The sequence below is a fragment of the Micropterus salmoides genome, unplaced genomic scaffold (assembly GCF_014851395.1).
Source record: "Micropterus salmoides isolate LMB-PRFRI ecotype aquatic unplaced genomic scaffold, ASM1485139v1 Ms_hic_scaffold_17, whole genome shotgun sequence".
Classification (NCBI taxonomy): domain Eukaryota; kingdom Metazoa; phylum Chordata; class Actinopteri; order Centrarchiformes; family Centrarchidae; genus Micropterus; species Micropterus salmoides.
This window is the reverse complement of record NW_024040817.1, coordinates 8,722,141-8,738,254: the sequence shown is the minus strand read 5'-3', so window position 1 is coordinate 8,738,254 and position 16,114 is coordinate 8,722,141. Positions and strand designations below refer to the sequence as shown.

Genomic DNA, 16,114 nt, shown 5'->3' with positions numbered 1-16,114 from the left:
TGGATTTAAGGTCAACACAAGGCGCTCAAAAGACTTCATTACCACAGAGGTCAGGGTGACGGGTCTGTAGTCGTTTAGTCCCGTGGTCCTTGTTTTTTTGGGGACAGGGATGATGGTGGAGGCTTTGAAGCAGGCTGAAACATGGCATGACTCCAGTGAGCTGTTAAAAATGTCTGTGAACACCTGAGACAGCTGATCAGCACAGTGCTTCAGGGTGGATGGGGAGACAGAGTCTGGCCCAGCTGCTTTGCAAGGTTTCTGCCTCCTGAACAGTCTGTTGATGTCCCTCTCTAGGATGGTAAGAGAGGGGGAGGAGGTGGGGATGAGATGGTGGACTGTGGCAGATCAGTGGTGTGACGGGGGATGATGTCTGGTCTGTCCCATTGTCTTTCAAAGCGACAGTAAAACTGGTTCAGCTCGTTGGCAAGCGTGAATCGTTCATGGAGTGGGCAGATTTAGGTTTGTAGCTGGTGATCTGCCTGAAGCCTCTCCAGACAGAAGCAGAGTCATTCCTTGAGAACTGGTGTTCTAGTATCTCTGCATACAGCTATTTAGCATCTCGCTCCGCCTTGCTAAACCTGTACTTAGACTCTGTACTTAGTCTAAGTACTTTGCAAACCTGTACTTAGACTCCTTCTCCGCCTCCTCCTTTTCCAACCTCAGCTGTCTGACCTTAGCTGTGAACCAGGGTTTGTCATTGTTATAACTCACTCTGGTCCGTGTTAGAATGCAGCTGTCCTCACAGAGGCTGATGTAGGATGTCACAGCTTCTGTAAACTCATCCAGATTGTTGGTAGCAGTCCTGAAAACCTCCCAGTCAGTGCAGTCCGAGCATGTCTGAAGATCCTCTACAGCTTGACTGGTCAATTTCTTTGATGTCCTCACTACAGGTTTAAGTCTGTAAGCAGGAATCAGGCGGACCATGACGTGATCAGAGTGTCCCAGTGGAGCGCGTGTAACAGCGTGATAGGCACTGCCAACTGTGGTGGAGCAGTGATCCAAAGTGTTCCCCTCTCTGGTTGGACACTTTATAAACTGTCTGTATTTGGGGAGTTCTTGGCAGAGGTTTCCTTAGTTAAAGTCACCAAAAACAATGACAAGTGAGTCCGGGTTTGTCTGCTCCACACACAGTATCTCTTCGGCCAGCATGCGCTGTGCACATTGGCGTGCGGCAGAATATAAACACCGACCAGAATGAATAAAGTAAACTCTGTGGGAAAATGCAGTATTTAATTTTTATAAACGTAAAAAACGGAACTTTAAAATAAATGTATTTATTCTAATGGCAAAATTCCACATCCATAATTGTAAATTCAGCAGTAAAAACTTAACTTTGTACTTTTTCTCCATGAGGCTATACATTATGTCAATTTAATTTCTATATCCAACAACAAAGAGGCTGTGAAAACTGTCAACACCTGGTCCTCTTTACCCATGGTAAAGTTTTAGTTTTTATTATTTGTGTGATATATTTTTACACTGTTATGTATACATCTCTATCCATCACATCTATTTTTTAAAGATATACATTTTTTTAAATGACATTTAACTGAACAACTTGGGTCTCAGATTACTTGAATATATAATATTAAGTAATGATACGTTCTTCTTAGTGTCGCACAATCAGGATTTTAATAAAATAAACCAGAAAACGAAGTCTTTTCATATGAACTCATTTGATCTTTATTCTCCTTAAGGGAAGAAACAGATGAGCAAGAGGTGTAACTGTGCATACAGTATGCAATAGTGTAGCATAAGAGGGCAGTTAATAACTGTATTATTATCAGGAGCATCAGTAATAATATTAACAAGATTATTGAGAATGTGTTATTTTTCATAAAAAGACACAATGAAATACGAGGAGGAGTATACATGAAGACAATCAGCCATTTTTACAGGCTGCTTGAACATTTTGATTGGGTAGAGATAGCTTGTGCACAAAAAAACATAGCACCTGTGTCCCAGGTCACCTACATCACAGCCATGTTTAATGTTTAATCTTTTAGATATACTCTCAGATCACTTTTAAAAATGTTCATGAAGGAATTCATATGGGACCAATGTTAAAAAAAATGTTTTTTAGGTTGCAGCCACAACAATCTTGTCTAATAAGCCTAATAACAACCTCTGTTAATTAATCCAACAAATAAAACACAGTTTACTTGATCAAACTGTTTCAGGTTTGATCATAATTACAATGAATATCATTGAGTGTAATCGGCAAGTGTGGCTCAAACTGCAAGAAATACTGCATCCTACTTCATTACATAAAGAGAGAAAAAAATATTTCCCATAGTTTAACCAACTTTTTGGGCAATTCCCAAACGTCTTAGGTGTGGATTTTATCATTCCTTTACCAACTCTGCTGAGCATTAAGGTTATGATCCATCAGCATTAGAGGTGACCTGGGGCACGGCCAGTGATTTGGTACTTGTTAATTTGAGTTCCTTTAGTTTCCATATATGCTTTACACAGGACATACTTCCCTTTTACAGATGAAAAAGTATTTTCTATCTATTTTATGTACAGCATACTGCAATAAAATAATGCCTCAGATTGATAATGTGGATAACATTTGCAATACAGTTATAATGAAAGTAGTAATAATATGTATGAAAAGTTCTTTAAAAAAAAGATTGATAACAGTACCTGTCAGCCATTTGTCACACAATCATTATTTCCCTAACAACTGCCCTGACAATGACGAGATGGGCTGTCTTTACTCCTTGGGGGATAATAAACTGTCTTTCTTTGAATAGTAACAAAAAAAATGGGGGGAAAAACATTTTGTAAGGACTTTTCTCTCTGTTCCTTTCACATTCATGCACTCACTTTGCTTTCTCTCTCAGTTTGTTCACACGTTCCTCTGTTGGTAGAAAAATACATACACGATATATATTAAAAAAAAAAAGTACAATGATGACAAACATAGACATGAAGTACAAGCTTCATCAAGTGCTTTCTCTATGACTCCTCCCACCCCTTCCGACATCTTTTCTCTTTCGTGTTTCCGTCTCGCTCTGCTGCAGATTCCTCATATTTAGTGCATTCTTGAACCGGCCCGTCTCTTTTGTTCAATACTTTGGGCTTCGACAAGGAAATAGTTCCTTGACTCCTTGCTGTCTGAGGGAAGGTGGATGTAAATACGGACATCATGTTTGTGTTTCAAATGAGCAATGTGAGATTCCCAGGTTCTAGCCTCATCTCATCCTTTTCTTTCTGCTGCCCCTCTTCTTTTGTGGTCTTTTTCTCAGGCTCCATTGCAGCCTTTTTGATCCAGCCTCTCTTGTCCGCGGCACCCTGACATGCCATTAAAACTTATTTACTTAGTCCTTCCTCATTTTTCAGAGCAGTATCAGCTGCTGTTATGAAGCCCTGCAGTCTTTCATCACTGATTCCTTGTCTTGTTTCTCCCTCTTGATTTGGCTTGAACTAAATAATGGAGAATGTTCAGATTAATGTGATCTGAATGTGCTCATAAAATTACATCATTCTCTGGACCATAAACGTGCAGAGAAGAGTGTAATTTATTATTTTACAGATAATTTACACCTTCATCCTCCGATGATGCCGATTGCGAACAATGCAATAAAAAAAGAATAGGGCCTCTTTTGTCAAGTTTCTCAGAGGACTGCTGGTTTAGGATCAGTGAGTTTTACAGAGCAAGTAAGTTGATGACTGGTCCAATGACTCAAAGTTTGAAATTAGAATGAAAAAGACTGGACTGGATTTAATCCCCATATCATTTATGATATAAAAGCCAAAACTTGATCTCAGATTAGATTTTGGTAAACTGTATGAAAGAATGAACCGCTTATATTCGTGTCCTAGACCAGCATTTCTACTGAGAGATACTTGCTCATTGTAAAATATCTGTGTTCTACCAAGTAATTTAATGCTGTACTCAGAATTAAATCTTCTTAAAATGAAGGAAAAAACTGGCATTGGGTGAATAACATTTTAGATGTACCTTTAAACATTACCCAATCATCCCCTTTCAAAATAATGTCACTCAGAGTGTCTTGTTACATCAGCAAACCAAATGATACCTTTTCCCACCTACTAGCCATTTTTTTCTTGCTTAAGAAGAATATAATACTGAATTAAAAAAAATACTCGTTCATGTGGACCTTTTTACACTGCAGACACAATTAGTAATTCCTTGAACAGGGTGGGAAGACGCAGCCTATGAGTTCATGTGCTCCACCTGTATGGCTGATGTAGATACGGTGAGGCAGAGGTCTTTGTGGGCCACTGGCAGGTCCGCCACAGTGACTGGTTTGTACTGGATCTCACTGGCTGACACTGTCTTGTACTGATGCATGTCAAATGGACATTGAACCACAGCTTCTGTGGGCTGCTGGTGCGACTGGTAGCTGCCTGGAGGTCCAGGGTTGTTAGGGTTCTGGTTGGCGTTGTTAGGATTGGTCTGGCTTTGGAGCTGGCCCGCTCTGCTCCCTCCTCCTCTCCCTCGGCCACGCCCTCGGCCCCTGCCACCTCCTCCGCCTGGCGTTAGGCCCTGGGCCTGCTGAGCAGCTACTGTTGCTGCCACTGTTAGCGGGTCGGGGTTGTGCTTCCTCATGTGTTTCATTAAATAAGTCTCCTAGAATCAGGGAGAGAGAAGTAGAAGATATGATGGCTGGAAAGAAAAATACAGGAGGATGGGATCTGCTCAAAGGTTCAGTGTGTAAGTTTAGTGGCATCTAGTGGTGAGAGTTGAGAACTGCAACCAACAGCTCACTGTGCATTCACATGGGCTGCATTGATGTGGCAGAATGTGATATTTTGCTTTTATAAAAGTCAAAAAAAGAAAATAAGTAGTTTATAATAAATGTATTAATTCTAATGGCAAAATTCCACATTTTTAAATATAGTAAAAAACTGTAGTTTTTCTCCATGAGGTTGTGCATTATATCAATTTTATTTTTAAATCCAACAAAAAAAAAAATGCTGTGAAAACTGTTAACAAATAGTCTTTTAATATCTTTATATAATATTGATTACCCCTGACAAAGTTTTTATTCTTTGTGTCTTCTTATAGATTTGTATACTGTTCTGTATACTTGTATATGTACCATGTGCACTTTATTTCTCTTTTGGCAATAAAGGTTTAACGCGAGGGGGGGGGGATTCAGATTATTCCAACATCACATGAATGCACCATCAGTCACCGCCCATCCCTCCCTTTCCGAGCATGGAGGAGAAGTTACGATGGCCGACAAAATCTGTCGGTTCTTTTGCTAAATAATACATGTGGGCCCCAACTGTCCAAATTTCATGTCTCTTCTTATTGCTAATAAACCAGATGCCTACTATTACTACTACTTTTTCTTCTCCTATTCCTCACACTTCTTTCAATATAAAATTTAACGTAGTGAAAAAACACGCTCTGCAGTTTGTCCGTTTGGGCTACTGTAGAAACATGGCGCTGCAACATCATGGCATTCATGTAATCCATAGAAATGGCTCATTCTAAGGTAATAAAAACATAACAATTCATTATGTGTGGTCTTTATACACAACTGAAAACATAGGTATGGCTATTATATTGCATTTCTGTCAATAGATTCTCCAAACTTTTACACACTGGACCTTTAATTTAAGGTTCATGGAATAAAAGTTACTGTTTGTCTCTATTCCATATCTATACGTACAAAAAACGTATATTTGATAAATGTGTTTGCCATAAATGAGGCCAGTAAGAAAAGTTTAGTAAATTTTATCCAATTACTTTTCTACTGTAAACATTGGTTCTGGATATCCCAAAAAAACATGCTCTCCATATGTGATTGTAAAATATATACTGTACTGTATATAATATTCACAGCAGCAAATATAAAACATAGGAACTTCATTTTTCATGATAAAATGGCCTGATACATTAAAACATTTGTGTTGGTCCATGAAGTTTGTTTACAAATGACCAAAGTCAACCATGAGAAATAGTAAGAAGTCCAACTTGAGGTCATTAGGTGGGGATGATACATTCAATAAAGAATCTCTGTCTAACAAAGTACTATCATTCTTGAAATTATTCATTAAATAAAACATGCTAATCATTAACTGTATATCAGATTGAGGAAATTATATTTATTGATATCCTATCATGGACAGTAATACCCTCAGTAAATCATTTACAAACTACAAACAGAACAACATACATTCTCCAAGCCTGTAATTTCTGAAATCTCCCCCCTTATGTGTCTAAGGCCAGAGTCAGTGCATTGTGTGAATACCGTGTCGGATGTTTGACATGACTGAGAGCCTACCGAGGTATAGGATCGGTTACAGAGGCCACAGGAGAACAGCTTGGCATGTTTGACGGTGTGTGTGGAAAGGTGCACCTCCAGGCTCGCAGCATCTGTGTAACCTCGGTTACAGTTGTGGCACTTGTACGGCTTGTCTTTGTTGTGCTGCCGACGGTGAGACTGTGGGGAGAGGAAGAGACACACAGAGGAGGGTGGGGACAAACAGCCATTAGCACAATCAATAAGCGATGTTTTCCAAATACATAGTGTCTCAAAATCTGATGTTGACAGCACCACAAAAAAAAGTCTCAAAGAGCCATTTTTAAAAAGAGCCATTTTTAAAAAGAACATTTAACTTGATCTTGACTACAGTGGAAAAGGCAAAATAATTTCACTATAGAACAATGTAATCAGTTCAGGAGCAAGGATCAAACCAGTGAATTAATTTACCTGTAGGTTGGACAACTGAGTGAAAGACTTTTCACAGCCTGGGTGGTTACATTTGTACGGTCGGTCACCGGTGTGAATCCTGAAAATCACAGTAAGGCATCCCATAAGTTAACTACACTTAATAAATTACATTTTCTTGCTGCACTTGCATGAAGGAAATGAACGTGAGAGTGATGTGCATTATTGAGGATATTCAGTATGCTTTCTCTTATCCAAAGCAACATTTTGTACATATAATACAGCAGTTATGCCAGTTCAAAGGCTCAGTGCTCATTCCTTACACCTCTATAATTTACCATCATTAACAAATAAAAGTAAACAAACTAAGGGTACTTTAATGGCATTAAGATTATAGCTTAGTAGCTTCCTCATATTTTATCTTCCTACTACTTTTTCTTCCGCAAAATGTAAAAAAAATTATTAACTATTATGTGTAATGATTTGCCTTTTGATGTTTGTTTTAGATATACTTTATCCTGCTTTATATCATTGTATGCAAGGCTGGGCGAAATATTTTATCATGATAAAAAATTTCATAGCATTCGATATCAATAATTATCACAATAAATGTCAAATCATTATTTCTTTCAAGTTAAAAGGGTGATTTTTGCTTTTTGTAGAAACCAGATGGTTAATTGTGGTTTTAATGATCAGAACATGAAAAAAGCCAAACAGTGGATCACTTAACAAATCTGAGGAAGGACATTCAAAACAATTAAGATAAAATCTTTTCTTTATATGCTTGAGTAAAAATAAGTAAAATCTTTTTTCAATCCCTTTTCCTTAACAAAATAAATATCTTAATAAGAAAAAAGTGCTAATTTGTTCATGATTTAAATGAATTAAATCTAACTTTTTAGTGTCGATATATTTGTTATACTGTTATTGAGGAAACCTAATTGTATGATGAGGCAGGAAGCTGTGTAACAATTAACAGTATTAAGCCTTCCAAGGTCTTGGCTGTGGCTGACAGGCCTGTTGACCTGTTGACCTCTAAATGTAAAGTCCCATACAAGAGCCGAAAATGTTTGTTTGGCAGGAAGCATTTGAATAATTAAAAAAATATATTGCGGCAAACCTTTACCTACAACAGCCTGCCTCCCAAATTTGAAAGACACTCAAAAACCTAAGGATGCAAACTATCACAATGCCATAACTCTCCACACACCTGCTCCCATACATGCACACATAAAAACACATCCGGCCATTCAAACCAACACAGCCCAGACCAGTACCGTGTGTGCTGCTGTAGGTGACTGAGCTGCCTGAATGTTTTCTGGCAGTAGGAGCAGGAGTAGGGCTTGGCCCCGGTGTGGATGCGGATGTGCTGGGACAGGTAGCTGGAGTTGGCAAACGACTTGGAGCAGTGGGGGCACTTGTGGGGCTTGGCCTCAGTGTGGTTTCTAACACGGGAGCCCGGGATTGGAGGGGTAAGGAGGTGAAGAGAGAGAAACAGAGAGAGAAACAGCGAGAGATTTTTAAGCTACAGCATGACCAAACTTCACGATGAACCGAAGACCAAATCATGCGTTAAAGTTAACAGGATCTGTGGTCAATTGCGTTGATCACAGATCACTATGTTTGACAGTGTGCTCTTAGTGCTGTGTCTGAGTTGTGAAAACACAGAACAAAAACATACAGCAAGCACAGTCACGCTTTTCTCTTTCTCTCTCTCTCTCTCGCAGTCTCTCCCTTTGGTGTGCCTGCTTTGAGTGGAGTGTGAATGTGTCTATGAATGTCTGCAGCAGTCAAACTGAAAAGTAAATTCAAGACGAGCGGCAGGCCACCGGAGCGCATCTTCATGTTTAAAATCAATGGCCTGAAACCCACAAAGAAAACTAAGTTCATGGCAAAAAGGGAAATGAAAGCATGAAGAAGGTGAATGACAAGGTCAAACATAAAATTCATGACGGCATGAATGGGAGACGGGCGCGTTCATCACTTACAGGTCACACATGGTTACATGAAATACAAGAAACTATTCTCAGTGTCAGATTAGCAGCTTTACATGTGATATGAAATGTGATTATGAGGGTGTGTAAAACATGCAGGGTGACTCAGTGCAGTGAAAGAATGGCAAAAGCAATGAGGAGTGTGTTTTGTTTTAAGAGGGTAAATTATCATCCACAGTTTCTATACAAAGTGTACTCACACTTGTGTGATTAAAATTACAGACTGAATTTCCAGCCGTCAACAATTTCACTATCTAATAATCAACTTTGTGATTTGTAAACAAATTCAGGGCCGTTATCTCCGCAAAGTCATCTTATCCAAACTTCTATTTACACTCCTTTTTCCGCTAGACATGAAATTAAGACATGACAGTTATATGAAAGCAGATGTGGAGTCAAAGAAAATAGAATTAGATGGCAACATACATGCAGTTCCAAGCCAAGCTTGTGATTGTATCACCAGCAGGATGAGAAAGTAAACACATGCTAAATTAAGGTATGTTTTGGTGGTAACTCGTACTGTAAGTTGACTTCTTCTACCAAACGCTGTAGCATGCATCCACCCAGGCTCTCGTGTATTCTGAGAGCTCGAAAAAGATCCAAACAACTGTTCCTGACTTGATAATCAATTAGTAACCAGGAAGAAACCAATCTTGATTGGTAAATACATAAAAATAACATGTTTAGAACCATGATTTAATTTAAGTTTGGTACAAGTGTTGCACCTTCAAAGTGGACGCTTACACTGTGCAAAAAGAGCTCTACACTGTCAACACTCTCCCAAAAGACGCTGACACATCCCCAACTCCCCACCTCTTCCTCCCTTCATCATCACCACACACAAGCTTTACCAACAGAAACCACATGAACAAACAGGCACACAACAAACACAGGAAACCACTCAGACCAGTACCGTGTGTGCTGCTGTAGGTGACTGAGCTGCCTGAATGTTTTCTGGCAGTAGGTGCAGGTGTAGGGCTTGGCCCCGCTGTGAATGCGGATGTGCTGGGACAGGTAGCTGGAGTTGGCAAACGACTTGGAGCAGTGGGGGCACTTGTGGGGCTTGGCCTCGGTGTGGGATTTGGCGTGGATCTGCATGTCTGACTTGCTGAAGAAAGTCACTGCACACATCCGACACCTTGAAGGAGCGAGAGAGAGAGAAGAAAACCTTCATGCCACACAAAGCAGTCAAAGTGATTTAACCTTACAAGTAGGTTCTTCTCTCTGTAGTGTCGGTACTGGCAGACAATCTGTGATCTGTGATGCCACAAACAATAATGCTTTTCTTGAATCTGAATATCTTTCCACTACCTGTAGGACTTGGGGCCGTCTTTGTTGGTATGATCATCCTCATCATTTGACAGGTCATATGGGTCAGCAGTGTGGTGCTGTATCACAATAACAATATATTAGTTATGAAGAAAAGCACAAGCACTGACAATTCATGCTGTGTAGAAAATCAGTAAGAACTAAATCAGAAATATATTAAAAGGCCTTAAGCAAAATAAAAAAGAAATAAAAAAAAGAATATAAGACACTCTCACCTGTCCACTAGCAGCGAGGTGCGCCAATATTAATGCATCGCTTCCTGGAGGGAGGACCCCACCCACTCCAGCGGCCACTCTTCCCATCATCTGTTTGCTCTTCCTGCCTCGCTTTGACGGCGTCGGCATGACAACTGCAGGGGGGACAGCAATGTCCTCCTTCTTGTCTGAAAACAAGAGAAAAGTATAAAGAAAGGAAAGAGAAAAGAGGGATGAGGAAAGGGAGAGTTGAGGAATGTTGTGTGAAGACAGCATCTATTAGAGATGGAAAAATGTGATGTAATCAGGCCCACACATCACCTACATGAGTTGTTATGCAGAGCTGTGCTGCCTTGATGAGGAGGAATACCAAATATTACAAAAGGGGATGGACATACACGAGCCTCTGTATGCTTGTATGTGTATGGATGTAACAACACAAAAGGAATAAATAAACGGTGGGTATAAAAACATCTCTTATTCAAATGAAATGATATGTGTGCCTTAATTTAATTTTATCTCTCTTCAGGAGATTAAATGTTTAAATACTGAGAAAAATCTTTCTTATTACATTAGTCATGATGCCCTTCCCACCTGCTCCAATAGACCTGCTTGCTGGCCAACAGCGATTACAGTGGGAAGTTTTTTTATCTGTGTGTCTTACTGTGGAAAATCTCATATATTCCCCTGACAAGTACATGCATTAAATTGATTCGCATAAGCTTTGACAATACAATTATCCAACAAACTGCAGTTTGTATTCACATGTTGAAATGACGGAGGACTGCGCCTGCGTTTTACCTGTATTTGAGGGGTGCAATGCAGACACTATCATGGTGGTGGCAGTGTGGGGTCCAGCTACAAATGACTGCGTGGAGGCAGTGGGGACCAGTGTGCCTTGAGGGGTGGTGATCACTAAACCCGCTAAGAGGAAAAGAGAAACTGTGATCTGGCTGTCCATTGGCTCAAAACAGACATTTTATATGAATTCTCTTGTGCACTGTCTGGATAACCTTCATTACAGACACCAATATTTAAAGCCATAAAAATACTTGGCGTACGGGTCAAAGCCATCACTAAACAGCAGACTCAGAATGCTTTTTTAAACAAATGAGTTGTCCCAATATTTTAACAACCTGTCCTTTAAAACTGCTGCCTGCAACCTGCTGATATTAAATAGAAATAAAGTTTTATGGAGACAAAGACAATTGTTCAGATCAAGATTTGTAGCAGCTGCAGTTGAATATGTGCAGTGTTCCTGACTCTCATGCATCTTAAAGTGATACCAACAAACAAATATAATAAGACAATAACAAGACAGAAATGGAAAATGGAGTTGAGGATGTCATGACTCAGGCGTGAAGGAGGACACTGCAGCGCACTCACCTGCAGTCATGATACCCGTAGAGGGAACAGGCACAACGGTGATGTTCTGGGAGGTGTGCGACTGGTGCAGGTGTCCCCCGACCACACTTAAAGGTGCGCTGCCACCACCACCTCCTCCTGCACTCCCACCACCTCCTTCCTGTTTGGGCACAACCCGCAAGCCGGCCCCTGCGTCCATTGACCCGGGGATGGCGAGCACAGCCGTGGGGTAGTGGGGGGAGGAGGTGGAAGACGCAGAGGAGTGAGGGAAGGAGGGCGCATTGGCCTTCTCTGGACCCAGCTGCTCCTTTGCCTTGTTCAGGAACATGGCGTTCTCGATCTGACAAAGGATGAGGAGAAGGGCGGTTGGTGGTAAGAGGAAAGAAAGCAGGAAGGATGAAATAATAAAGAGGAAAGGAGTGCAGGGTGGGCGAGGGTAAAACATTGGGAGATTCCACGGAGACCACAGGATAAGGATGGGGTGAAGAAGCGATGTGGGATCAGAGGAAGGGTGAAACGCACGGCGAAGGAGGCCAAGAGATGAGGAAAGCAGGTGGGCGGAGGTGAGGTAAAGGAGTGGTGTGACGATAAACAAGTGAGGTGGTGAGACAGGTGTGTGAGGAAGGAAGGCGAGGCAGATTGGAAGGAGTTGAAAAGGACAGAAGACATTAAAAGAGAGGATGGAAAACAGGACACAAGGGTGGAGGAGGAGAAGAGGAGTCAAGGATGGGTTCAGTTCACATGGAAAACAGAGGTGATATAAGTGGTAAGGTAACACAAAAAGAATGGAAGGGACAGAGAAAGGGGAAGAAGACAGAGAAGGATGGCAAGGAGGGAAGCAAAAGAGTGGTGAAGAGTGGTTTAAGTTAGCAGATGGGAGAGCGAAGAGTGGGAGTCGATAATGGGTGAGATCCATGTAGGGAGAAGGCAGAGGAGGAGAAGGAGGCAATGGGAGAGAAGAGAGAACGAAGGCATGGTGAGATGCAGGACGTAAACAAAAAAAGGAACAAAGAGCGGCTTGAAGAGATGACAGAGGAGAGGGACAGGAGTGACCCCTCCCCAATGTCAAGAGCTCATACTTAAATAACTTCAATGTGAAGTCACTGAATAAGAGAGCATTATCCTGTGGTGTTATTAACAACATGTTCAGGGTCAAATCATTCTCTGGTGTTGTGCAATGTTTTAAGTATTTCCATAAACAGTCAAAGTGATCATCGCTTCCCGGTATCTTTCAACATAGCACATACCACTAAACCATGTGTATTTCAATACAATAAGGTTGTCTCTACCTGTCCTTGTACAGTGGGGACGGGAGACCAAAAGTATGACGAGTTGAAATGGGAATCGTCCATTATTTCTGTAATTAAAAAGCAACACACTTAGAAAACACCTGCCCTCCTCCTCCTCTTCCTCCGTACTATGCTGTTTTTTTTTTAACTTTCATGTGAAACGAGACCATACATGGCTGCGTTTCAATCATCTTTGTATGTTTCCTTTCGATGTATCCTCTCCTCACCACCAGCTGACACACTGAACGTCAGCGTGGAGTTCACACACACACAAGCCGGCAGCCTATTGTCAATTAACAAACTGTTCTTTTGAGGGATCCCATCCAAAAGTGTAAACTGGCTGCAACAAAAATGACTATTTGAAGGAAAATGCTTTTAGCTTTATGCTGTTTGTGTCGTTTTTAATAATATTTGATCAGATTTACAGAGAAGAGGATGTGAAAGGAATCAGGCAAAGATGTTCAAAAAATCTACAGGAGGACAGAAGAGGCAAGAATTGAGAAAACACTAATCATAATCAGTCTCTGAGGATTTTGATAATTTTTTGTAACACAGCCCATGCATTTCCTCACAAGTCCCTTACACAGTATGTGTTGCTATTAACAAATTACACTATCTTAGAGCGGTTGCTTTATCAGCAACTTGTTAATGAGTCTAGTTTTGGAAAACAAAAACAATGCTGTGTCAAACTATTTATTGCCCTCAAAAGTAACACACAGGCGTGTTCACCCAAACTAGATGCTATGTATACACTATGTGTTGAAAATAACATCCTTTCTAGGAGTACATATGGTTTGCTGAAGACAACACTCACTGTTTACAAGACTACTGTCTATCTTTTCATTATCAAACCTCTGATCTTCTGCTTCCTCATCACCTCCCACTGACACATAGGCAACATGTTTTCTGTAGCACAAAGAAGGAAGTTTCATAGTTTCATTGTTCTATTTTCACATGCACTTGCACTTTATTTGCAACATACTTCGCTATTGCTATAGACCAATAGTAAAAAAGGTTCTGAGGTTTGGTTTTTCCATATGCATGTGCAGATCACCAATGCCATGTATAGCCATATCGCTTACATACCAAGAAAAGCATGCATGTTATCACACCTTAGTAAAGCTTAACATTTAACATAACTGATAACATTTTAGGAGTATAGGCCCATGAAAAATAAACTTCAACATAACAAAGTAATACACTTATACACAATTTATCTCATGCAAAACATTAGCAATGCATAACTCAAAGCATGATTAACGTTGTTTTTCATGAGCCTCCAATCCCTCTGCAGTTGCACAACCTATAAATAAATGAGAAAGCAAGCTTTTGATGCAAATGCATTAATTTCCCACAGACTGTTGCTGTCTGGCAACTTAACGGCCGTTATTAGTGTAATAAAAAGTCAATGCTTCAGTGCTCTAGAGAGCCATTTTTGACGAGGGACACAAGCTGGCTCCAAAACTGTGGCACTGCTACTAAGCTAAAGGCTGTGGTTAGCAGTGATTGATGAAATCTTGTAAATACGACTTTTGTCAGCAGTTGTTTAAATAAGGGAGCCCCCTTGCAAAGCACTCAGCCTGCATGTTTTCCACTGCACCTAACCAGCTGCCAGGAGCTTAATGAGATATCTGGGTTGTAAACAAACATGGCTAGCGTTAGCAGGTTAACGCAAGAAGACAAGAGGGAGCTAGCTAACTTGCCTCCATTAATTTTCTCCCTTTTGTTCGCTGGCTTGCATTAGCTACAAGGAGGCCCGTGTGAACATTCATACAGCTTAACTAGCTTGTCGCTGAGTAAACACACAAACATCCTGGCTCCCTACGCCTCCATTCCTCGCTCCCTGCTCATCTCGCTGAGAGAAAATAAAAAAAGAGAAAAAAAAAGTCTCGAATAAAAAAAAAAAACCCCAAGACAGAAAAAAAAAACGTCGACGCCGTAGCCTCTGTAGGAGACGCAGCTTCATGCAGACTTCCGGCGGTTGGGACGACAGCGCTCTCAGACACACTGAAAATAACAGATCGTTAACAACCGACTAATTACTCCTGTGTTAATTACCGGTCAGATCGACTCCCCGTCAACCCCCCCGGAGCTTCCTCGGGTCGGGACAGTTGGGAAACTTTGTCCAAATCCGCCCCTCAAACCCCTCAGATATGGCTTTTTTTCTCCGTTTTTTTTTCCTTTTTTTCCCCTCCAGCTCTCCTCAGAGGAGTCAAGTCAGCCGCGGTTAAACAGCTGCGCTTCCGCTCAACGCTTTCAAAATAAAACCCGTACGGATTACAGTTTTTCTCGATTGCTGAAGACACTTTTCTCGAAATTCTAAACACAAATCCACAACTTCTCGCCCAGATCTCCAAACATCCTATTATCAGGTCAAAATGAAGCTCTCCACTCAAAACCGTTCAGATTTGCTGCAAAACCAAACTTTGCCGTCAGACATAAAACACAAGAAACACACACACACTACAACACAGCCAGTTCACACTGGTGAGAAAAATTCAAAACAATACTACAAAAACTGGTTATAAGTGATGTTGCTTGTGATTCTCCCCCTCAAAAACCTTTTCACATGATGATGAACACAACAAAGGAAATAACAAATGTATAAATTTGCACATTTTTTATTCCTTAGCATACTGTACAGTACAACACACCAAACAACTAATTATTCTGCCCCAGCATGCTGTCATTGGTCCGGGACAGGCCAGAGATTCTCGTCCCCTTTCTCCACCTCCTCTTCCTCCGCCCCTTCTCCTCTTCCCTCCTCCTGCTCCGCCTCCTCCTCTTCCTCCTCCTCCACCTCCTCATCTTCTTCCTCTCTCAGGAAGGGATTTTTTGTGTAGAGTTTAGGGAAATGGGTGTGCTTTTTGAAAAATGGAGGTTTTGAAATTTTACTTCAAAAGCCTGGTTATATGTTTGCAAGTGACAAAAACTGTAACATCCATTGCATTTTTTTTTAAAGTATCAATGTCACAATACTCAACGAGTAAAAGTCTGGCATTTAAACCTAAGTGTACAAGTATTATCAACAAAAGTTTTAGCATCAAAAGTAATCATCATTCTGCAGGAAAGTCAGTGTTTTACTATTATATATCATGTTTTTGGATTATTATTACTGCTATTTTCAGAAAATAAAGTCTACTAATTTGGAGATACATGTTTTTCACTGGACAGGGAGGGTATGAAATAGTAAAGCTCTGCCTCTGAGATTAAGCTGAGCAGAAGTATAAAGCTGCATAAAATGATAATACTCAGCTTAAGTACAGGTACCTCAAACTGGTATTTAC

The 16,114-nt window shown here is 40.6% G+C and overlaps 1 protein-coding gene across 8 annotated transcripts; it reads right to left on the bottom strand.

The window, feature by feature from the left end:
- Window positions 1-1,657: 1,657 nt before the first annotated feature.
- On the bottom strand, window positions 1,658-15,038 carry znf384a (zinc finger protein 384 a). 8 transcript variants are annotated; one of them, XM_038724836.1, is made up of 12 exons: window positions 14,886-15,015; window positions 13,680-13,733; window positions 12,828-12,895; window positions 11,560-11,878; window positions 10,975-11,097; window positions 10,195-10,361; window positions 9,962-10,038; window positions 9,564-9,788; window positions 7,934-8,101; window positions 6,699-6,777; window positions 6,270-6,428; window positions 1,658-4,603 (listed from the first exon to the last, which is right to left on the bottom strand). In XM_038724836.1, the coding sequence occupies exons 2-12, from the start codon at window positions 13,726-13,728 to the stop codon at window positions 4,187-4,189; spliced, it is 1,851 nt and encodes a 616-aa protein (XP_038580764.1). In that variant the 5' UTR covers window positions 13,729-13,733; window positions 14,886-15,015; the 3' UTR covers window positions 1,658-4,186. The 8 variants fall into 8 exon arrangements, with proteins under 8 accessions (XP_038580764.1, XP_038580763.1, XP_038580765.1 ...); XM_038724835.1 differs by lacking the exon at window positions 14,886-15,015 and adding an exon at window positions 14,531-14,879; XM_038724837.1 differs by lacking the exon at window positions 13,680-13,733 and having other exon boundaries at window positions 14,886-15,038.
- Between the last annotated feature and the right edge of the window lie 1,076 nt (window positions 15,039-16,114).

Bases quoted from the DNA above. Each gene is read 5' to 3' on its own strand.
- znf384a (XM_038724833.1), bottom strand. From the start codon at position 13,759: ATGAAACTTCCTTCTTTGTGCTACAGAAAACATGTTGCCTATGTGTCA. The intron at 11,879-12,827 runs GTAGAGACAACC...ATCCTTTGTCAG, and splicing joins TCCCCACTGTACAAGGACAG to ATCGAGAACGCCATGTTCCT. The intron at 8,102-9,563 runs GTACTGGTCTGA...CTCCCGTGTTAG, and splicing joins CACCTACAGCAGCACACACG to AAACCACACTGAGGCCAAGC.